Source organism: Phragmites australis, chromosome 23 (assembly GCF_958298935.1).
Source record: "Phragmites australis chromosome 23, lpPhrAust1.1, whole genome shotgun sequence".
Lineage (NCBI taxonomy): Eukaryota > Viridiplantae > Streptophyta > Magnoliopsida > Poales > Poaceae > Phragmites > Phragmites australis.
The window spans coordinates 20,792,161-20,815,209 of NC_084943.1; the positions used below are offsets into that span (position 1 = coordinate 20,792,161).

General features: G+C 42.2%; 3 protein-coding genes and 1 long non-coding RNA gene across 4 annotated transcripts; 2 read left to right on the plus strand and 2 right to left on the minus strand.

Annotated features, from left to right (window-relative positions):
* Positions 1-5,292: 5,292 nt before the first annotated feature.
* Positions 5,293-7,873, plus strand: LOC133906311 (cyclin-A3-2-like). The gene is made up of 7 exons (XM_062348179.1): positions 5,293-6,070; positions 6,180-6,412; positions 6,507-6,659; positions 6,768-6,801; positions 7,041-7,190; positions 7,279-7,413; positions 7,499-7,873. The coding sequence occupies exons 1-7, from the start codon at positions 5,612-5,614 to the stop codon at positions 7,568-7,570; spliced, it is 1,236 nt and encodes a 411-aa protein (XP_062204163.1). The 5' UTR covers positions 5,293-5,611; the 3' UTR covers positions 7,571-7,873.
* Positions 7,874-9,916: 2,043 nt separating this feature from the next.
* On the minus strand, positions 9,917-11,022 carry LOC133906165 (zinc finger protein 7-like). The gene has a single exon (XM_062347971.1). It carries the CDS (start codon positions 10,780-10,782, stop codon positions 10,237-10,239), a length of 546 nt encoding a protein of 181 aa, XP_062203955.1. The 5' UTR covers positions 10,783-11,022; the 3' UTR covers positions 9,917-10,236.
* Positions 11,023-12,409: 1,387 nt separating this feature from the next.
* On the plus strand, positions 12,410-14,675 carry LOC133906166 (uncharacterized). Its single transcript, XR_009907740.1, has 4 exons — positions 12,410-13,190; positions 13,385-13,478; positions 13,560-14,250; positions 14,371-14,675. It is a non-coding gene; the product is annotated as an uncharacterized LOC133906166 (long non-coding RNA).
* A 90-nt stretch (positions 14,676-14,765) lies between these two features.
* On the minus strand, positions 14,766-16,656 carry LOC133906164 (cytochrome P450 81Q32-like). Its single transcript, XM_062347970.1, has 2 exons — positions 15,657-16,656; positions 14,766-15,568 (listed from the first exon to the last, which is right to left on the minus strand). The coding sequence occupies exons 1-2, from the start codon at positions 16,578-16,580 to the stop codon at positions 14,939-14,941; spliced, it is 1,554 nt and encodes a 517-aa protein (XP_062203954.1). The 5' UTR covers positions 16,581-16,656; the 3' UTR covers positions 14,766-14,938.
* Positions 16,657-23,049: the final 6,393 nt, after the last annotated feature.

Here is a 23,049-nt window from a genome sequence, read left to right on the forward strand (position 1 = left end):
GGACCTTTCGGTGAATAGACTAGCTCTGATATTAAAAACTTACATCTCTGTTAAATGCTTTGGTGTTCTCTAAGCCCATCACCAGACCATTCGGTGCGACATTCAAATTTTACCACCGGATAAAAATGCTCCGATGTGTCTTTCCACAGAGCATCGAACTATCCGGTGAGAATAACTTATCTCGCACCGGATTGTCCGATAAGCATATTTTTCCTAGACTCTGAAACAAACAACTTCAACTCTAACTTCGATCAGTTTCAAACATAGATAAGTTCAAACAAATATCAAACTAAATCAGCACATATATCAATCACTCGTTATACATAAATACGATACATATCAACTTAGTATCTTAATACAAAATCGGCGCAAGCCTGCCGTATTCCCTCGGAAAAAAATGGCAAAGGGGCCGGCGCAACCTACTGTGTTGCTCATTGCCTGCCCTTTCGAACCAGACGAAAGGTACCCTGCTGAAACTGATGCCATGGAGAGGAGAGGGCTGCTTCAGCTCTCTCCTTAAACCATGACAACCTTCTGCGATTGTGTGCGCCTGAAAGAGTACTAGGTAGCAGCAACCAACTTGATGTCGAATCCTGGTCAACGCATCATGCGAGGTTGACTGGAGAAGCCAGCCACTGCCCACTGGTGGTGGTAGCCTGCTGTAGGCTGTGGCACATGTGTCCACTTCTGGATAATGCGCTGGCTTTGACGGTTACAAACACTCCATGCTTTGATTAAGATTCAATCAAAATTTTGAAATTTTAACCATCAATAGCTTTTAAAAATATTTAATTTAGAAATATAAAAAATTATATATATAGATTTGTCTTGAAAGCTCTTTTATAATATCATACTTTTATTATATATATGTGCAGTGGCGGATCTAATATAAAATTTCAGAGGGGGTTGGACCTCAACAAACTAAACAAATAATCATCTAATTTAAACTTCGAAACAATATTTTACATAAGCATAGTGGTAAAAAAATGCAAAACACATCAAGAAAAGAGAATATCACTAAGTTGAGCTCAATATTCTTCCATTACTATACTAGTATAATATTCTTCAATTTTTATGAGAAGAGATCTACACAAACACGGTAAATTAGTAGAGGACAAATGCAATAGCCGGCCAATGATCAAGCTTATCAACAGTAATACATATCCATCAAGATAAAAAGCATGCAGAACATCAGAACATAATACGGCCAAAATTCAAAAATAGATAATATATGTACCATATATTAAAAAATAGATAATATATCACCGTATTTATAAATTTAGTATGGGTATTCAGTATCTTATTTACCAAAAATATAGTTTCGGCATCTAGGTGCCGAATACGGCACTGTGTATCGTATTCGGCACCTCAGATGTCGAAAATAGACTATATTCGGTACCTGAGGTGCTGAATACATTGCACAGACAGCAACGAAACGTACGGAAGGAAGGAAGCTATAAGCAAGCTAGTACGTGTGTTTATATATTTTTATTTAATTCTCGATTTTATTTGACAGTAAAAAATAGTCTAAAAATTCTAAACGTTTTTATAAACAAACTAGAGTTCACTGGCAACCTGTTTTAATCTAAAAAGCATGAGCCGATATTTACTTAATTTTTTAAATAAGCTTACTTTTATAAATTCTAGCAATTTTTAATACCTCAAATAAATTCTCAAAAATCTAGAAAAATTTACTAATATTCTTCTGATGTGATGTACTAATTTATAAAAATATTTCCAATCCCAGGTTATTTGGTGAAAAAGTAAGTTTATTTGTAATGCTCCATTTATAAGTATTTTTATTATTTAATATGATATTCTCTTTTTAATTTAATTTGAATAAAAATAAATTCAAACATGAACAAAATCTAAAATCAAGTGGTAAGTTCACCATCATAACCAAAGGAGGCTCGGGGGCTCCCTAGTGCGCCAGCACAGTAAAGGGCTAGATGATTGTGCACGAATATAAGTATATTAGATGATTAGTTGATACTGAAGCAACGAAGCTGTTGATTATCGTTATGTATGACTGTCCAAACACCTTTAGATTGCTTTCGGAATGTAGTGTCCGCCTTCAGACTCAAAAGGCGTATCTTGTCCTCTCACTCGCCCACTCTGCTCGGGCCCACGATGGGCACGTGGGCCCCCCCGCTGCCGGGCCTCCGAAAGCCCAACGCTGTGGACGCGCCTCAGAATTTTCAGAATTCTATTTTTGCCCGCCGCCCCGCCTAAACGCTGATGTCTTTGTCATGTGATTGTGAGTTTCGAAGGAGAGCCCTGTTGTCCTGTTGATCTGCAACGGAATGGATCATCATCTCATCCAAACCAGTTGATGTTTCGTGATCGAAACCCAAAGGGAAATTAAGGCGCAATTCATGCATTTGGAGTCTAAACTTTAATCTGCAAGTTTTTTTTTCTTGAATATGTATAATAACTGTGTGTCATTGCATTAAGGAGGGAAGCAAAGGTTTGTTACAACTTGCATTTTGTAGAGATCTTTAACCGACGAGTTTAAGTTTTGACCCATCACACACCAAGTCCTGAACAACTGGACTGGACATGCGCTGAGCAGAACCAATGTGCAACTACCATGGGTCATAGGTAGAGGCCAAATTCTTCACTGAGAAGGACCAAAGCGATATCCCTCAGGTCGCCATGGTTGCTGGCAGTGTGGATGACTTCACATCCGATGCGTGTTGGCGATCTTCAAAAGCAAATAGGTAAGCAATAGGTCCCTAATGATAGCGTTGATCGGAGCTCGACTAGATACGTTCTACTTCCTTCTCTTAGTGTCCTATGAAATCGATAATATTAGGATAGAAGCAAAAAAAGTTATGAGAAAAACTAGTTGAAAAACAAAAAGCTGATAATGTATTGATTCAAGTTATTCGATATAGATACAAGAAAATAATGGTGTATTAATTTTTTTTAATGCTGATAGTGTCTATTAATTACATGTTTTTAAATTGATTAGAGATTTCTAAACAATTGAGAGGGGAGGAGACATGACCAACTTTGATTATAAATTGTTTAATCATGTAAGATGTACGACGAGAATCGTTTGGATCTATCATTGACTCATCCATTTTATATGAATATAAATATGTACATGTAGGACTAAAAATGACGACTAGAGAGGGTGAATAGTCACTTTACAAAATTTCTTTCTAAATTTTGATAGTCTTTTACTATTGAATCACCCAATGCACCTCAAAGCACATAAGCGAAAGCAAACTTTGAGAATCAAAGGAAAGAATAAAAAAATCTGTGACTTTATGGATAAGATATGAACACATGGTTATATTTAAGATTAATCTATGAATCTAGGCGGGTTCTGTGCGTGCTTCAAACAATTTTGTCTTCTCCATATTACCGTAGCTCTGGAGTCAATAATTACAACTTTAAAAGAAACTCAAAAAGATGGACACCAGGTGAAGAAACGCTCCAAATTGATGACTTAAAAGGGAAGAGAATACGATATCCAAATTTGAGCTATTGTACACGTTATTTTATGCCCCTAGCAACAGAAAATCAACTTCATAAGGGTAGAAAAACTGCAGCCCAAAAGAAAAACTAAAATCGCTCCAAAAAGAGAAACACACAACAAAGCAAGGGAACTAAAACAAGTAGACTAGAAGAAGATGAACACAAGCATTTAAAAATCTTTCTCCTTCATTGAACCACAGAGGTCAGCCCTCTTTTAGCAGATTATAAGAAGATTTTCTCTCAAAAACTCTCACATAATACATAGGCTAAGCACATATCTCTCTCCTTTTAAAACCATAGCTCTAGTCTCTAAAAAGGATGGATCATCCTCCTCAACCAGCCAACCTCCTCTATTTATAGCATAGAAAACTTAATTCCTATTTTTTCTAGATTGTCCCCAAAATACCCCTAACCAGTAATGCACTCCTATTGACCACCGGGGTATTTTGGTCTAGATTCTGCTCCATCTATTGAACGGCCACGACTTTGAGACTTAACTTCCATCTAATATAAAATTTTAGAGGGGGTTGGACCTCAACAAACTAAACAAATAATCATCTAATTTAAACTTCGAAACAATATTTTACATAAGCATAGTGGTAAAAAAATGCAAAACACATCAAGAAAAGAGAATATCACTAAGTTGAGCTCAATATTCTTCCATTACTATACTAGTATAATATTCTTCAATTTTTATGAGAAGAGATCTACACAAACACGGTAAATTAGTAGAGGACAAATGCAATAGCGGGCCAATGATCAAGCTTATCAACAGTAATACATATCCATCAAGATAAAAAGCATGCAGAACATCAGAACATAATACGGCCAAAATTCAAAAATAGATAATATATGTACCATATATTAAAAAATAGATAATATATCGCCGTATTTATAAATTTAGTATGGGTATTCAGTATCTTATTTACCAAAAATATAGTTTCGGCATCTAGGTGCCGAATACGGCACTGTGTATCGTATTCGGCACCTCAGATGTCGAAAACAGACTATATTCGGTACCTGAGGTGCTGAATACATTGCACAGACAGCAACGAAACGTACGGAAGGAAGGAAGCTATAAGCAAGCTAGTACGTGTGTTTATATATTTTTATTTAATTCTCGATTTTATTTGACAGTAAAAAATAGTCTAAAAATTCTAAACGTTTTTATAAACAAACTAGAGTTCACTGGCAACCTGTTTTAATCTAAAAAGCATGAGCCGATATTTACTTAATTTTTTAAATAAGCTTACTTTTATAAATTCTAATAATTTTTAATACCTCAAATAAATTCTCAAAAATCTAGAAAAATTTACTAATATTCTTCTGATGTGATGTACTAATTTATAAAAATATTTTCAATCCCAGGTTATTTGGGGAAAAAGTAAGTTTCTTTGTAATGATCCATTTATAAGTATTTTTATTATTTAATATGATATTCTCTTTTTAATTTAATTTGAATAAAAATAAATTCAAACATGAACAAAATCTAAAATCAAGTGGTAAGTTCACCATCATAACCAAAGGAGGCTCGGGGGCTCCCTAGTGCGCCAGCACAGTAAAGGGCTAGATGATTGTGCACGAATATAAGTATATTAGATGATTAGTTGATACTGAAGCAACGAAGCTGTTGATTATCGTTATGTATGACTGTCCAAACACCTTTAGATTGCTTTCGGAATGTAGTGTCCGCCTTCAGACTCAAAAGGCGTATCTTGTCCTCTCACTCGCCCACTCTGCTCGGGCCCACGATGGGCACGTGGGCCCCCCCGCTGCCGGGCCTCCGAAAGCCCAACGCTGTGGACGCGCCTCAGAATTTTCAGAATTCTATTTTTGCCCGCCGCCCCGCCTAAACGCTCGCACGTTTCCCCTCCCGAATTTTTAATTTTTAAACCCACGTCGCCGAAAAGCCGAAACCCTCGTGCTCGATCCCGCCGGGTTTCAGGTCAGAGGCGACGGAGCGGCCAGTGAACCGCCGCTTCCTCCCCCCTCCAGTTCGAATTCGCGCTTTGGCGGCCACCGCTCCTCCTCCCCCGCCGCCTCGATCCGTTCCCCATTTCCCCTCCTCCCCCGTCGCCGCCCAAGACCGAACCCTAGGAGCCGGAGCCCGCCGCCGCCGACGACGATGGCCGACAAGGAGAATGCCGCCCCGGCCGCAGCCGCGGGGCCACGGCTCACCCGGGCCGCGGCCAAGCGCGCCGCTGAGACCGAGGCCGCGGCCGGCGGCGCCGCCAAGCGGAAGCGCGTGGCACTCGGGGAGCTCCCCACCCTCTCCAACGCCGGCGTCCTCCGCGCGCCCTCCCACCCCGTCAAGCCCTCCAAGCCCGCCAGGCGCAGCGCGGGGGAGGCCCGTAAGCCCGCCGCCGCCTCCGCCGCAGCTGCCGAGGCCCGCCGCTCCGCCATGACAGACTCCAACTCCTCCTCGTCCTCTTCCCCGCTGCGCGCCCCCGCCGCAGCTGAGGCCGACCGCTCCGCTTCGTCCTCCCCGCCTCGCGCCGCCGCCGCCGCCGATGCGGCATCCGGCGATCCCCAACTCTGCGGGTCCTACGCCTCCGACATCTACACCTACCTCCGCTCCCTTGAGGTACTCCACTCTTCTTTCCTTTCTTCGCATTTGGGCCGATTGGATTTCTCGGCATTGGGTTCGAGTGATCTGACGGTCGTTTGCTCTGGATGGGGGGTTGGTGGTTCAGCTGGAGCCACGGCGGCGGCCAAGAGCGGACTACATTGAGGCGGTGCAGGTGGACGTCACGGCCAACATGCGCACCATCCTCGTCGACTGGCTCGTCGAGGTCGCCGAGGAGTACAAGCTAGTGGCTGACACGCTCTACCTCGCCGTTTCCTACATCGACCGCTTCCTCTCTGCCAATGCACTCAGCCGCGACAAGCTGCAGCTCCTTGGCGTCGCAGCCACGCTCATCGCTGCGTAAGCACAGCCTACCTTTTGGTTGCTTTGCTTATGTTTGGAACTCGAAATGTCTTGAGTATTGAGTCGGGTTGTGGTTGTTTGGGTGGCGCAGGAAGTACGAGGAGATCAGCCCGCCGCACGTGGAGGATTTCTGCTACATCACAGACAACACCTACACCAAGCAGGAGCTTGTCAAGATGGAGAGCAACATACTCAAGCTCCTCAAGTTCGAGTTGGGCAATCCTACCATCAAGACCTTCCTAAGGTGGCACGCCAGCTGACCAAGAAGTTCATAAGTTTCTGTCAGTGATTGCATTCGTCTGAACACGCGACTAATGAAATCTCTATTTCTCCTTTGTATCGCTGATTTCAGGCGGTTCACGAGATCTTCCCTTGAGGACAAAAAGGTTACTGACCCGTCTTTTTTTTACAAGTGCCTCCCCACTGCGCGGACTTCTTTGGAGTCCTTTTAGGGTGCGGGGTGGGGGTATCGAAAACCCCCACCGGCTCACTCCTCCATGGAGGTGTTGCCATGGAGTCCTTTTACTGACCCATCAAATTTGTCATATTTCAACCATTTGAGTTCTTGCTCAGTTGCTTCATCGGGACATCGATGTCTGATTTATTCGTTACATACTTGTTGCAGCGCTCTATCTTGTTATTGGAGTTCTTGGGGAGTTACCTTGCTGAGCTGAGTCTACTGGACTATGGCTGTCTCCGGTTCGTGCCATCAGTGGTTGCTGCTTCAGCAGTGTTCGTTGCTAGGCTGACCATTGATCCAGACACCAATCCTTGGGTAAGAAATAAGAAGTATCTTCTTGATGTCTAAAATGTTACCCATGGATTTTCTGTTTCTCAAGGCTAATTGTCGTATGTGGTTCTAGAGCAAGAAATTGCAAAAGGTGACAGGCTACAAGGTTTCAGATCTGAAGGATTGCATCAGAGCCATACATGACTTGCAGCTCAATAGGAGATGCTCATCATCAACGGCAGTTCGAGACAAGTACAAGCAACACAAGGTATGCACACCTGAAGTCATGTAATCTTTCTAATACTAATGTCATAACGGCAGTGTTGGTCTAATTCTGCAATCATTTGGAACAGTTCAAATGTGTATCAACGCTGCTTCCTCCTGTTGTGATCCCTACTTCATACCTCAAAGACCTGTCAGAGTAGCATTTCTTGGACTGCGCCACTGTAAGGCAAACAATCTGAGCTCTCTTGAGCTCTTAGGGATAGGGGAGAACTACTGTCAAGGAGCTGCTTCTTAGTGACGTAGGGTGCTGAAAGCTATTTAGATGCTGGGGGTTCATTTAGGAGTCACTGAATCACTATTAGGAGCCAGGCATTCTTTTGTTTTGTGAATTGTACTTTTGTATCATATCTTAGAACGTGTTGCGTTGGCCTGTTGGCCACAAATTTGTAATGTTCGATATGTTAGATCATTCCAACCATATTTCTTTCATTTCGTTCCCTCTTGATTCCCCTTTCTGTTTTTATTCTCTTTATTTTCTCTTATCTCTAATAGCTTCCCTTGGAAGTGATTTATGAAGGGAAAGTAGAGAGAATTCTGTTTTAGGAATCTCTTAATGACGAGAACCGTGAAGTAAAATTTTTGAGCGTTGAAGTGAAAAAGATCTCTTCGTGAAGGGATTTTGAACTCTAACGGAAATCGGTTGGAGATGATGTTAGGCTCCTCCATCTGATTGATTTCAACGTCTATTGCCAGTCAAGTGTGTAAAGTACCTTTTCTTATATGCAGGGGCAGAATTAACAATTGGCCTAAATAACATTATGTAAGAATAAGAGTGTCTGTTATACTTCGGCGATATGCGTGTTTTGGACAATGTGGTAATATATGGCCGATTATTATTGTAACTATTCTTTCTGAATCAAAATCCTAGAGTTCTGGTCATTGCTGATTAATCATTAATGCATGCACATAACCTATTGTCGGGAGCTTCTGCATGACTATGGTTAGAAAATTATTGGCAGTTTTCATTTAATTGTATGGATATGTTCGAAAGTGAACACTGATGTATTGCAGATTAGTAGTTCTTGAGGTAGCTCTTGAAGCATGATATGTAGACAAGATGCTGGTCTCAGATGGATCATGGATGTTTGTCAGTTGGCCTGCAGCACAATTATCTGCTTACTGCAACGCCAATATTGATTATTGTGATAATGTTGTGCATGCTAGTTCGCTGGGACAAATGGCCTTTTGGAATATATCTCAAGTGACGTGTTGACTGTGTGCCTGGAACAGGGGTGGATTTGCCAGCAACTGGAGCCATGGCCCAAGTCGTGGCCAACTGCACCGAGTGGCACAATTAGGCCATGGTCTAGGTTGTAGCTTAGATGCATATCTGAAGAAATCCATTGAGTGACCTCAGCTGTTGGGCCAACCCAGTTCCGCCCTTGGTTTGGAATATGGTCGCTGTGAACATAACAAACAATAACAAAGCTTTTGTTCCAAACAAGTTACGGTAGATTAGAGATAAAACTATAAGATTTAACTAAAAAGATGATAAGAAAATAATAATGATAATAAAGATACTAGTAATAGTAAAAAATAATAACAGTATAAGGAGATTGAAGCATAACTTATGGTTCTGACACGTGAATTGCTAATTTTTATGCGTTTCTATCCGCGAACAGTTCTTTAAGGATATTATATTCTTTCATGTCTCTCTTTACATACTCTTCTCATGTTAGGTTTGATCGAACACTGCTTCTCTTCATATTATCAGCGCGCTTCAGTATCCCGTTATGCACAGGTGACTCTAGAGGCCTCCGTCGAATATGTTCAAATCATCTCAACCGATGTTAGATAAACTTTTCTTCAATTAGGTTATCCCTACCCTATCACGTATATCGTTATTTCGAATCTGATCCTTTCTTGTATGTCCATAAATCTATCGCAACATACGCATCTCTGATATACTTAACTGTTGGACATATCACCTTTTAGTTGGTTAACATTCAGCGTCATACAACATCACAGGTTGAATTGCCGTCCTATGTTGTGAACATAACAAAATTTGCACAAATTGCTTCAGAGTTCAGACCATTGTCTCTGTTAAGGTGCTGTTGTGAGATTTCAGTGATCTGTGGTCAGTTATCATTTATTCCGTGTATATGAAGCATTGAACATGCTTTTCGTTTACCTAATGCATTTGGATTCAGAACTGACAATAGCCAGTATGCAACTCTTGCAAGATACCTTATTCTTCTTATAAGGCAACTGATTCAGTTAACTTCCTGCTATTGTTCTGCCGTAAATGGGGACATGAATTCAGACGCCACATTGTTGTGATAAGTTTATGTCTAAAATAACTAAAGTTTATGTGACTCTCTTTCTAATTTCAGGTTTTCCTGCTTCTTTTGCAGTTTTTGCCCAAGAGCTGTCTTATATGTGTGTTATTTTGATCCTAAATTGTTAGGCATGAGAATTTTTACAGTTTCTGCACAATTACTGTACTCAATCCTTTTTCTAGAGGATAATACTCCGGTCTTGCTATGTAATGGAAACAAAAAGTGACATGGCATAAAATTGATGAGGATATGATACATGCTGTTAATAGGAAGTGCCGAACATGGGTTCTTTAAACTGATGTCAACCGGACTAAATAAAGTTTCTAGCTACAGGAGCATTTCATTGCAATACCATCAAATAATTCAACTATGAATTCACAAAGAACAATAGTATCTTCAAAATTCAGTACCACCATATGATTTTTTATCTGATGATGAGCTGGAACCTTATCACATCTTCAAACCAATTTATTCAGCAGATAAACTTGAGGAGCTTATGCACTGGTCAAATTAGGTACACCAACCTATCAAAGCCTGAGGTTCAAGTCTATCTTACTTTGTTCTAATGGTTTCTCTGAAGGTTGCGTTCTTAACCTGAAACTCCCAGGCCATGCCGAATTCGGTACCTCCTCGAAGGAAATCGCCCCCCAAGTCATGCCACCTTCATGGAATCTTGCTCCCGTCCTGATCTGCGCTTGCTGGCTTGTCTTCTGAATCACCGAGCTCGGGTTGACTCTCAGGGAGTGCATAAAGGCGGCGTGCGCCTCGAGTGGCAGCCCCATGATCATCCTCTGAGCAAGGTAGGAGCGCTTCGCGGCGCTGCGCTCCCGCTTGTGGGCGTTCTGGTGCCCACCCAGCGCCTGCGAGCTGAAGAACTTCCTCATGCAGAAGTTACAGGAGAACACCTTGTGTGGAGCAGAAGGCTTGGGCTCAGACCCGGAGCAGCTTACTGCCGCTTCCGGTGATCCGTTGGCGCCAAGCGTGAGGCTCAGCCATGTCGTGCCATCATCTTGCTCACTGGTAAGCTGCTCTGAGCTCTCCTTGTTCACTGATGCCTCATCTGCCTGCTCCATCTCCTACCATGCAAGTGTTTTTGGCTTTTGTTCTAGGTTTGCAACCTGTTCTTGCTTTAGGTCGCAGCTCATGTATGGTGCACCGAAACCCGTTTGCAGTTTCTTTTATAAAGGAGGACGAGGTAGGAGTAGGAAGGGGCAGGGATTTTTCTTTGGGGGGTAATAATTGAGGTTTGTGGAGTGTCTTTGTGAGGAATCTCGTGGTAAAGAACTTTGTTTGGAGTTAGTGGATATCTATCTAGTTGCTTATCTCCTCTTCCTTTCCTGTCTGGCCCATGCATATATATTGTTGTGGTGCTACATGTCGAAGGGCAATGCATGCTTCTGTCATCTTTTCCTCCACTTGCCATTGTGATTTGATATCTAGGTTCACACCATATCACTAACTGATGTGTGTACCCCTATTCTATTTCTAAAAGAAAACAGAATGGCAGTACAATTCATGATATTTCCAAAGTTTTCTCCCATTGACAAGTATGCTTCATACAGGTGCCATCTGGCTATTCCGCAGGGGGTGATGAAAGCGATTTTCCATTCACAAAGTCATGAATCTTGTTAGGATTTCGGGGTTGTCTTATCAGGAATGCCGACAGTTTCAGACTCTAGAATGACTACTAAGTTAGGCCATAACAGGCAATCCTGCAACTGCAATCTTGTCTTATGCATTATTGTTGAACATTGTGTGAGGTACACTGCTGAAACAGTTGTACACAATCTTTCTCCTACCTTTTGAATTTCGATGACATAGCTAACTTTTTCTGGAAACCAATTGCTTGCACTAACAGCATGATTGTTAGGTCAGAACCCACAATAAGCCAAACAGGCGACAACAGTAATACTACTGACCTTATCATTATTCTTGACTATTATTCAAAGATTGTGTTCTAAAAACATACACGCTTTATGGATTTCTCCTATCAATATTATAACCATCTGATCTCACAAAGTGAGAACTAACTAAAGCTGGAACGGTGAGGCCAATAGTATCGTTTAATGATAGTGTTATCCCTTTGAGACCCAATAATTGAGTTATATACTGCAGATGCACTGTGTCCATATGCTGTTCTCCCAATCAGGTGTCCATTTTCTTTTGCTTTAGTGGGGGACTGTTGCTGTCGCAAGTGCACTGGAAGCTGACCACCTGTACTTTTTAGGTAGCAGAGGAGCTGGAAGCTGAGTTCTTACCATCTTGCTCTCCATTGTTTGCGCAAGTGTGGCGACGATGATGTCAGGATCTGGATGCTTTGTTGGGACGGATAGAGCTTATGCTTGATACCGAGTCAACTTGATGAAGAGATAGAAAGGAGAGGCACCTAGGGTTCCTTCCTTCCACATAGTTAACCATATCTGCAGGGGGCAGTACCAGCATGTGTCGCTGTCTGTAAGATTATGCAGATCTACGTGCATTTTTCAAGCACAATTTCTCAGGGACCCATTGGTATCTAGTTCCTTTTGTTTGTCCACTCTCCTTGCTTCTTTATTTGATCATTACTTGTGGTGAGGTGAGGTCCTTGTCTTTGTTCCTGATCATTGCTTTTTTCTAGCCTGAATAGGAACACGTCGTTTGATTACCCTGTTGCAAGTGCTGCGCTGATGTCATTTCTTCAGGTATCATTATCAACTTGCCATCCTCAATCCTGTAACTTGCACCATGGTCTTAACTCCAGCTGTTGTTGTGATCGTCTAGGGTGCTATAACCTGAATGTGATGGTGGCAAAAAATCCGATTTTTTTCTAGATATTACTATCTTCGGAGGGAGGGCAATTGCTCAATTTTTCCAAACTGATTAGACGTCAGCCCACGTGATAAATGAGCAAAACTATTCCTAACAGGGAGCAAATGGGAGGATAGGTCAAATTTCTTATTCCCAAAGGCACATAAAATCAGAGGCGAATCTCCGTATAGTTTGGGTGGTGCAACGACACTGGAGTGATTTTTTTTTTACCAGTAGCATGCTCATATCGACTATATAAATTTGTATATGTTATTAAACATAGAGCGAATTGACATCAGTGTCATTTCAGCTTAAGCTTCGTCCCTGATAAAATTTCTATTTTCTCGGAGTTTCTTCGACAGTTACTGTTGTCTGCCATTTCATGTGCTGGATTGGTGACTCATCAGACACTGCACCGATGGTAGCAGATGCATATAGTCATATAAAAGTCTCCTCTCTTTGGATCATGTTCAGCCACAACAGCAAACGTAGGATGGATCCTGAACAAGAAGACCTCATGGATGTCTAGACGCAGGGAAAAAGAGGCAAGAGACGTCTACTGGCGACGTGGTGCATGGTTGGTCAGTGCAGCCAAGTACAGAGTGGTTGACATGGGTGCAAGAAAATCTGGACCTGATCAGGCTTGTCTCCATGAACCTAACTCGATCTAGTGTCCATATTAGCCGCTTTTCTGGTAAGACATTGACATTTTTTTTTTCCTTAACACTTAAGTATTAGTTATAGTACCTCACCTAACGTTCAAATGTACACTTAATACATTATAAGACGTACGCTAGATCTATAATTTATAGATATGTCTATTGAAAAGATTCATGAAGTCTCGAACCGCTAAGGACGGACACGTCGTTCTCTTATTATGATTTATAGGCGCTTGAGATTGTTTGGAAGAACATGGACCTCTCCCTGAAGATGCATGCAGCTATTGGGGATGAGATGCAGAGGCGTGTGAAGACGTTGGACAGTAATTTTCAGTGACAGTTACGCTTGTTAAAGGTTACAGAAGCCGAGTCTTGCACTACATGCTAACGCTTTTCATGTGCAGATCGATTGGCTAATCTGAACACGGGAGGATATTTTTCATATGCAGATTGCTCGGCTAATCTGAACTACGGAGGTTGCTTTTCATATGCAGATTATTTTTCATTTTTCCCGTGGTTAGTAACTTCTTTACCCATGTGTTATTTACTTTTCCCCATGGTGCTAGTAAGTACTAGGTATTTACGTATTTACCTTTGTATTTTCTCTGATATGGAGTATTTCATAAGCAACTAAATTCACTTGTTCTAATGGGCATCATCTTCCCACCTTACTCAAGCTTGATAGAGTCTCGATGAATTCTCAGTAAATGAAAAGAATGGAGGTAAGTGAGATACTGATGGCAGACAGGAAGGGCACCTCGATGAATTCTCTTTTGCCATGCTGTAGCAAGCGGAACTGAGGTTTTTATATTGCTAATGTGTGAAAATGGGACACTACGGAAATATTAGCTGAATCAGAATTCATAAGGGTAATGCTAACCATCAGATTGTCTCCATCTCTGAATTAGGAAGCTAATGTTAACAATCAGGACTTTAGAGGCCACACTGGTAATGTTAACCATCAGATCGGTATCTGGATCAGGAGCCAGGAGGCTAATGTGAACCATCAGAACTTCAGAAGCATTCCTCAATGGCTTCAATCGCTGGAGCAGAGGGCACTGCTGCTGTTGGGAACTGAAATCATGGATGATCTCGGTGAGCATACCGCATTGCCTGATATTTTCTTTGTTGTAAAATCTTATTGCTAATGGAAGCTTTTTTCTAATGCTCATTCTGTGAAAGAGCCTCATGATTGACTCGATGATTTTTCATCAGCTTCATTCATGAACAAATGCAGAGTGGAGATAAGCAACAATACTCCTGGTGCGATCATGTACTGTACCAACTAATGGAATCTAGCTGCAAGTATTTTTAGGCCCAGTTTGTTTCAGCTTTTAATTTTGGATTCTGCCCCATGATAAAAAGGTAAAACAAACACGCTGATTCTAGAAGGCTGATCGTGAGATTAGCTTTTGATGTGAATGAAAGCGATTCTGATAATCAAAAGCTGTTTTTATAACTAAGAATCCAAAAGTTGGCCATAAGGTCCTTTTGTAGATTTTGAATGACCATGTTTTAAAACTGATAACATGATATTATATATATATATATATATATATATATATATATATATATATATATATACATTTCATTCACATCAAAAGCTAATCTCACAATCAACTTAGAATCAGCTTTTTAAAATTCATAATAAAAAAAACAGCTTTTTTAAAAACCACGGTTGAAACAAACATACATGATCCAGTATTACTAGTAGCATACTGAAACAAACATGATCCAGTATTATCCAATTTTGTTTTTCCTTCAGAAGCCTGAGTTCGGTTCATCATGTTGAAGCAGAGATCATGCTCTTGACAAACTCCCGGGGCCGGCAGACAGCTGCCAACGGCGTCGCCATCGGCATCGTGAGCCCGCCACCTTCGGCCATGTCAACGGTGCCACCGTCACCGACATCCCACTCAAAGCACTGCACGAGCGCCGCCAGCGTCAAGGTAACAAGACGCATCGCCAGGCCCTCCCCGGGGCACCGCCTCCGTCCAAGGCCGAATGGCAGCATGGGAGCGCTGACTGCCGCGGTCACCGTGCCGGCGTCCAGGAACCGCTCCGGCCTGAACTCCTCGGGCGCGTCCCAGACTTTGGCGTCCCGGTGGATCGCCCAAGCGTTCACGAGGATCATCGTGCCGCGCCGGACGTGGAACCCGCCGACGGTGCAGTCCTCCATGGCCTCGTGCGCCGGGATAATCGGGCCGACGGGGCAGAGCCTGAGGGTCTCCTTGACGACGCATTGCAAATATGGAAGGTTTGTGATGTCGGACTCCTCCACCAGCCGGGCCGGGCCGACATTAGCGTCGACCTCGGCCCTCGCCTTCCGCATTGCTTCCGGGTGTGTCAGCAGCAGCGCCATTGCCCACTCCGTGGTCAGCGCCGATGTGTCGGTTCCAGTGGTGAGTAGTACCTGCACATAAACCAGCATGTTGATGCTATGCCATAGGCTAGACACGAATCATGTACAGGCTAGATTGCAACCAGCAGAGACTACTCACCAAGGCAATGCCTTTGATGACGGTGTCAGTGAAGTGGTCGGGATCGATCTCTTGCTGCAACAGGAGCGCGTCAATGGCGCCTTTGTTCTCCGTGTCTCGGTCACCGGCTTCACGCCTTAGCCGTTTGTCATCGATGAGGCCGCCGACGAACGCGTCGCGTCTGGTTTGCAGACGCGCTAGCGCTGCATCGACGCCGCGTAGCCGGTCGACCCACCGCAGCGCCGGGTAGAAGTCCCCGGTGCTGGGCGCGCCGCTCACCGTGAAGGTCTCCTCGACGATCTTTTGGAACCTGCGCACGTCGCCGGCGTGGCCACGCGCGCCGGTCACAGAGCGCAGCATCACGTTGAGCACCAGCTCGAAGAGCCTGGGGCGGAGGGCCACTGCGGCGAGGGAGCCACCTCCGTCGGCGTCGCGGAGCAGGTTCTCGACGATCGCGGCGACCTCTGCGCAGCGGTCTGCGGCGCGCGCGGCGAGGCGGGACGCCGAGAAGAGCTCGACGGCGAGGAACCGGCGGAGGCCACGCCAGTGGTCGCCGTGGGACGCCCACACGACCGTGGTGTACCCGTACCCGAGCCGCTCGCCCGCGAGCAGCAGCGGTCGGCCCGCCAGCGCGGCGTCGTGCGCGGTGAAGCACTCCTCGGCCGCGGCGTGCGTGGACACGAGCAGCGCGCGCCGCGCGCCCAGGCGTAGGGACAGGAGCGGTGCGCCCCCGGCGAGCGCAGCCAGCGAGCGGTGCAGCGGCTTGCCGAGCAGGTGGAGGTGCCCGAGCAGCGGGAGCGCCGGCGGGCTCGGCGCGCCGCCCTGACCACGCCTCGACCGGACAGCAGCAAGGACCGAGGCGAGCAAAAAAACGGTGACGAGACCAACGGCGACGAGGAGGCGAGGGTCGCCGCTCGCCACGCCCGTGGAGGCCGCCACGTCCATGACTGGCAACTGTGCGGCCCGTACTGTAGCCACGTACTCGTACAGTAGTGCAGTCACAGCGACAAGATGCCAGGCTTGCCAGCCAATGAGCTCTGCCTCCGGCTATCTTGTGTTTTTAGATGAGATTAAAAAATAATCTAAGTCTTTATTTTAGATTAAAATAGAAATAAAAAAACTTATCTAAATACGAATACTGTATTTATATGTCTTAGCTTTATAAATTTTTTGAGCTAGAAATATACAGTTTCAAAGCTTGAGCTCTTCCACATAAGCATATTTAGTAGAGTTTCAGCTTAAAAAATCTTAGTAAGAACTATAAATAAATTATGGATATTTAATTTATATATTTTATTTTTATTTTAAAATAAAAATATATATTTAAATTATTTTATTTTATTTCATTATATAAATTCTAAATCCTAAGTAGATCTGGAACTAAGCTCTATTAAATAGGGTAGTTACTGAAACCGACAGGTAGAGCATCTGTGAGTGAGAGGTTGCCGATGATTCCGTGGAGGAAGGAAGTTGGAATTGGCAGCTGCAGCGTCTAGCACTTGCTGTTCATCGCTACCGTCGAGGGATTCTCTCTTACGTGCAGTTGATCGATCGATTTCAGACATTGCTGAGACTGACTTGATACTACTCCATTGCTTTAGATCGTGACGTTGTTCACGACTGGAGTAAGGAAAAAGATCCATATGGCATATATGGTTGGTTTTATAATTTCTGAAAAAACACAATAATTCAAATATAGCATCCTAACAAATGAAACACACCGTACCGAAAAGTCCCCATTTAAAGTTCAATACATCTTGCAAATTGTTGCCTTTGGTTTCGCAAATTACTGATTACTGAATCCGGTTTCGCTAATTTCTAAGTCAATTCTTTTGAATTGTATTTGATTTAAATCACAAGAAACAAATAATAGAGTATAGAGGGAAAAACAAAAGCCATGAAAAAAGGGCTAATAGGCCATGCACTGGACAGAAGGCTTCCTATGAGAAATGGCTAAGGCCATCTCTAACAGGATCTGCAAAACTGAAAATTCCAGTGCTACAGTACTTTGCGGTGTACTGTAGTACTGGAAATTCGTCTCCAACAAATTCTGTATCCAGTGATACAGTACTGCTACAGTATTAGGAATGGGGGATACTATAATAGTGATAAGGGATGCTGTAATAGTATTTTGAGGATGAAAATTTAAGGTAACTGTTAGAGATGGTCTAATAGGCTATACACTATCTGAATCGGAGCTTCAGCTAAAAAATGAGGCCAACTAAAAGTTAGTCAAACTTTTACGTGAAGTGGACACAAAATGGTATCAAAAGTAAAAGTTGATAAAATCCTGTACGGAGATAATAACACTCGCTACTTTCAAACAATAGCAAATGAAAAACACAGAAAACAAAGAATTCCCTACCTAGAGCAGGATGGATGTAAAATTGAGGATGAAATTGAATTGCAGAAATACATAACAAACTACTATAAAGAACTGTTCAGACCACCTGTGTTGAACAATTTCTCTATGCGAGAATCATGGACCGATGATATATCACACAACAAAGCCTCCGACCCCGATGCTTTCTGGACGGAATTTTACCAAACTTTTTGGGATGTAATCAATGAGGATTTGATGATATTGTTCCATAAGTTACATTCTGGAAATCTTTCGCTATTTAACCTAAATTCAGGGAAATTATCCTCTTACCAAAAACTAAGGGAACATATCGCATTCAGCAATATAGGCTAATTTGCTTTTGAATGTCAGCTTCAAACTATACATAAATAACATAGCGGATCACATAATCCATCCCACCCAAATAACTTTTATGCGTGGTCGCAAAATTCTTGAAGGGGCCCGTAATTCTGCATGAAACTATACATGAACGCCATTGAAAAAAATTAAATGGGGTCTTAATAAAAATTAACTTTGATAAGGCTTATGACAAAGTTAAATGTACTTTCCTACTATAGAGCCTCCAGATGAAAGGTTTCTTACTGAAATGATGCTCTTGGGTTGAGCAATTTGTTTTTGGAGGAAATGTAGCCATCAAAATTAATGACTCAACCGGACATTACTTCCAAACTAGAAAAAGGTTTACATTAGGGAGATCCCCTATCGCCGATATTATTTAACATTATGGTGGACGTGTTAGCAATAATGATCGAGAAAGCGATAAGAGCAGGTCAAGTAAAAGAAATAGTTTCTCACCTAGTCCATGGTGATATATCTATCCTTCAATATGTTAACGATACAATTCTCTTTATGGAACATAACTTTAAAATGGCTAAAAATATAAAACTCTTGCTATGCGCTTTTGAGCAATTATCTGATTTAAGGATTAATTTTCATAAGAGTGAATTATTCTATTTTGGTGAAGCGACAGATAGTGTGAGTCAATATGAAGATTTATTCGGATGTGCTTAGGGAGAGCTCCCTCTGCGCTATCTGAGGATTCCAATACACTATCGCAAACTTTGTAACTCAGATTGGAAAGGTGCTGAGGAGAGACTTGAGAAAAGACTTAGTGGTTGGATGGGCAAGTACATATCGTCGGAATGTAGACTTGTCCTTCTCAACTCATTCCTTAGTACGAGACCAGTACGAGGTTTGCACGATTAGCTTCATTGGGACCTCGCCTCAACCCGCGACCAGCCCCACTGGTCGTGGGGCTGAACCTGATGCAAACTGTCCAATCACATCTACTGATATCTGCTCAAGTATTTTTCTTTCCCTAGGCTTGTGTGGCGAGGTTTTTGGGTGGAGCCTAAGGGTATATGGCTTCATCTAGTTTTTGTTGGTTCGTAGATGTTAATCTTCCGATGCGTAGTTTCTAGTTATGATTAGGAGATGATCTGTTCTTTATCTTCTTAGCTTGTTTTTGATGTAAATTATTGTAAATGGTTGAATGCCTAAGAACTTGTAATATAATATAATTACTCATTCTTTCTTAAGCTTTGTTGTGATGCTATATATTAGAAAGACATGTGTTCTGATCTTAGGCACAAAACACGTGCCATGACTACTGGGATGGTATTTCGGTTAATTATTGTGGTCATGATTAAACAGATGATCATGATGATCAATTAGAATACTATTTAGTCGGTTTCTCACATGATCTTTGCTCCATTTCATCGTGTATATTAGGATTGGATTAGGGCTTTGGGATGTGCGGGGCGAGGCTAGTCCTCACGGGAAAGATGGATCCCGTGAGGTGCCAGCTCTCCCTTATTTATGTACGCATTGCACGAGAATGGGACCACAACCAATGTTGGTTACGTCCCCGATCAGGGCGCGAGATGGGTCGATCTTCCCCCCAACTCTCAGTCCATCAGTTGGGATACATTATGGAGAGAGAGGGTCTGAGATCATATCCAACACCCTTTTGTTGCAGGTTTGACAAAAAGAAATATATCTCATACAAACCGCAATTAATCAATTATTAGCTGATCATTAATTATAAAGATATTTATGAAATCATTGAGAAATATGATACCTATTTTGGATGAATCTTATCCCTAGTTGGAGGCGAATTCGGCAGGAGTCGCTGGACGGAGGAGCTTGCTGGCGGTGTGTGGGGTAGTGGTAGGCCCAGGTTTTTGAATTTGTGTATACATATGGTATTATATATACCTGGATTTTTTTATAACCATAAATATTAAACAACGTCGAGATACAATCTCCAAAGTAAAATTGTTCATGATAATGACAACATCCAAACTCTAAAAAAAAAATCGAAATTACAATTCAACTTTATGGTTCCTCATCTTTTGAAACGCAACTATGATGGCATCATCCTCAATGTGCAAAAAGAAGTCCCGCTGAATAAATGCGACCAGACTTCCCATTTTATTCCTTAGCTTATTCTTCACATAAATCATTGAAGAAAACACCCTCTCAACACTAGTTATCGCTACAGGAAGAATTAACACTAATTTAAGAACCTTGTAAACAACTTCAAAAGTGTCGCTCTTTTTTGTTTCAACAAGCTTAATAGACAAATCGGTAAGATTTTTCACATCTTTAAATCTCTCATCACTTTGCACATTTGCAATATAATTTCTTAGTTGATTTGGAAGTTTCAACATTTCATCCTTTGTGAAATCTTTAGGATAAAATTGAGCAAGCTTAACCAAATTATCCTTATCAAATGCAGCAAATGAATCATTAGAATTGAATGATGCCATGCAAATAAATAATTCTGTGTTCACCTCATCAAACCGGTCATTAAACTCTCGAAGTTGTCTATCAATAATACCCTAAACATATCAATATGAAAGCAGTGTTTATTTGTAACTTTACCATAGAACTTTGGAGATCTTCCAACCAGCTTGTAGCGACCATCCATATCATCAATTTTGATATTATGCTTCACATAAAAAGAAATAACACCTTGAAGGAAAGTATCCCATCCAGGCATCCACCATCCCCCACAATAACTGCAATTGTTCCTTTGTGGTATAAACAAGAGAACACCATTAACAATATCTTGTTCTCTCTTTTGCAAAGCATTGCCTAAGTCATCTGTGTACCTAAATATTTCTTCCATCAAATATAACATGAAAATGAACTCAAATAATGTCACCATAGTTTGAGCCGATATAGCCTCCGTCACACTATAGTCTTCCCCAATCTTGATGAGAACTTTTCGAATTGGATGATACAAAGTAATAATCTGTAATATAGTTTTATAGTGAGATTCCCACCTTGTATCACCTAGCCTTCCCAAGTCCATCTCTTGATTCAAATCCTGACCGGTTTCAAGTTCACCCAATTCCAATGATTCAATAATATACTCGGCTTGAACCACTCGAAGCATTCTTATCTTCTTACAAGAATTCCCAAGAATATTTAATAAATATGAAAGTTGTTGAAAAAACCATTGACATCACCACTCTCCTTAGCAACAACAACAAGGGTTAATTGAAGTTGATGAGAAAAGCAATGAAAAGCAAAAGGAGACTCATCCATAATAAGTTTCTTCAAACCATTAATGTGACCCTTCATGTTACTAGCTACATAATATTCTTATCCACGGATCATAGAATAGCTCAACTGAGGATCTAAGCAAATTTTTAATTGCAGTTTTTAGTGTTGAAGATGTAGTGTCTTCAACATTGACAACACTAAGGAATCTCTCAACTAGCTTTCCCTTTTTATCAACATAACGCAAGCAAAGAGCTAATTGTTCACTTAAGGACACATCACTAGATTCATCAGCAAGTATAAAAATATTTATTACCAAATCCTCCATAATAAGCTTGATAGTTTCCTTGGCACAAGAGCTTATAAGATCCTTTTGTATCTTGTGGTCTATCATTTTACTTTTTTGAGCATTCTTTAGAAGCTTCTTAAAAATTATTAGCTAGAAAATTTAAAAGCTCAAGGAAATTTCCTTTATTTTTAGAATCTTCACTTTCATCATGCCCACGAAAAGCCAACCATTGTCTCAAGAGAAACCTTATGCACCTAAGTGACCATGTTAAGCGGGCTATGTAAAGAAACTTGTACTGTTTGGTTGTCAAAGCAAATGACTATTTAATTGATGTTTTAGGTTTCACAAAGAAATCATATTTCTCTTGAGCTTGATTATAGGCACTATTAATATCACCAACATATTTCGTTAACATCTTTTTATGGTTTCAATTTTTAAATCCCCCATTCACAAAAGTATCTCCACCCGCATGACTATTATCCTTAAACAAATAACAAACAAAGTAAAATGTAGCCTCTCTATCCACACTATACTCAATCCAATTATAGGTATCAAACCAAATAGATATAAATCGACGCATACATCCGATCATTTTGGATGTATGTTGCCACTTCCACCTGCATTGCCGTCATCGCCAGTGCAGTTGCCCGCGCCGCTGTTGCTCACGCCACTGACGCCTGCACCGTTGCTTCCCTCATCGACGTCCGAGCCGCTGCTCGCACCATAGTTACCCGTGTAGCCGCCCGTGCCGCAGCTACCCGCATAATAGCCGCCTGCGCCCGCATAGCCGCCCGCGCTGCTGCCCGTGCAGCCACCACTCGCTCAGATGCCTGTGCTGGCTCCCGCGTTGCTTCCGCTCACGCCGCCATCGCCCATGTCGCCGCCGCCGCCCACGCTGGTTCCCGCGCCGCCGTCCTCCATATCGATTTTTTGTGGAGTAGTGGAGGTAGAGAGCAAGATGGACTAATGTGGAGCCACCACCAGGAGTCCTAGAGCCGCTGACCTGCTGTAGGGTTCGTGTCTGGACGTGGCGTGGGAAATATGAGCTAGCATGGGCTTGGATCGTTTGATCATGTGCCGGTGGGGCGTTGTATGCAAGTTGTATGGGGCGTTTTGTGCTGGATTGCTAGGCCACATCTGCCAATTTAGGTTTAGTTTATTTGCTCATTATCTAATACATGGCATCGAACCATTCCACCTTCGATTTTCTGCTCTGCTTACGTTAGTGCTTTTCCGATTTCCTCCGGTAGCTG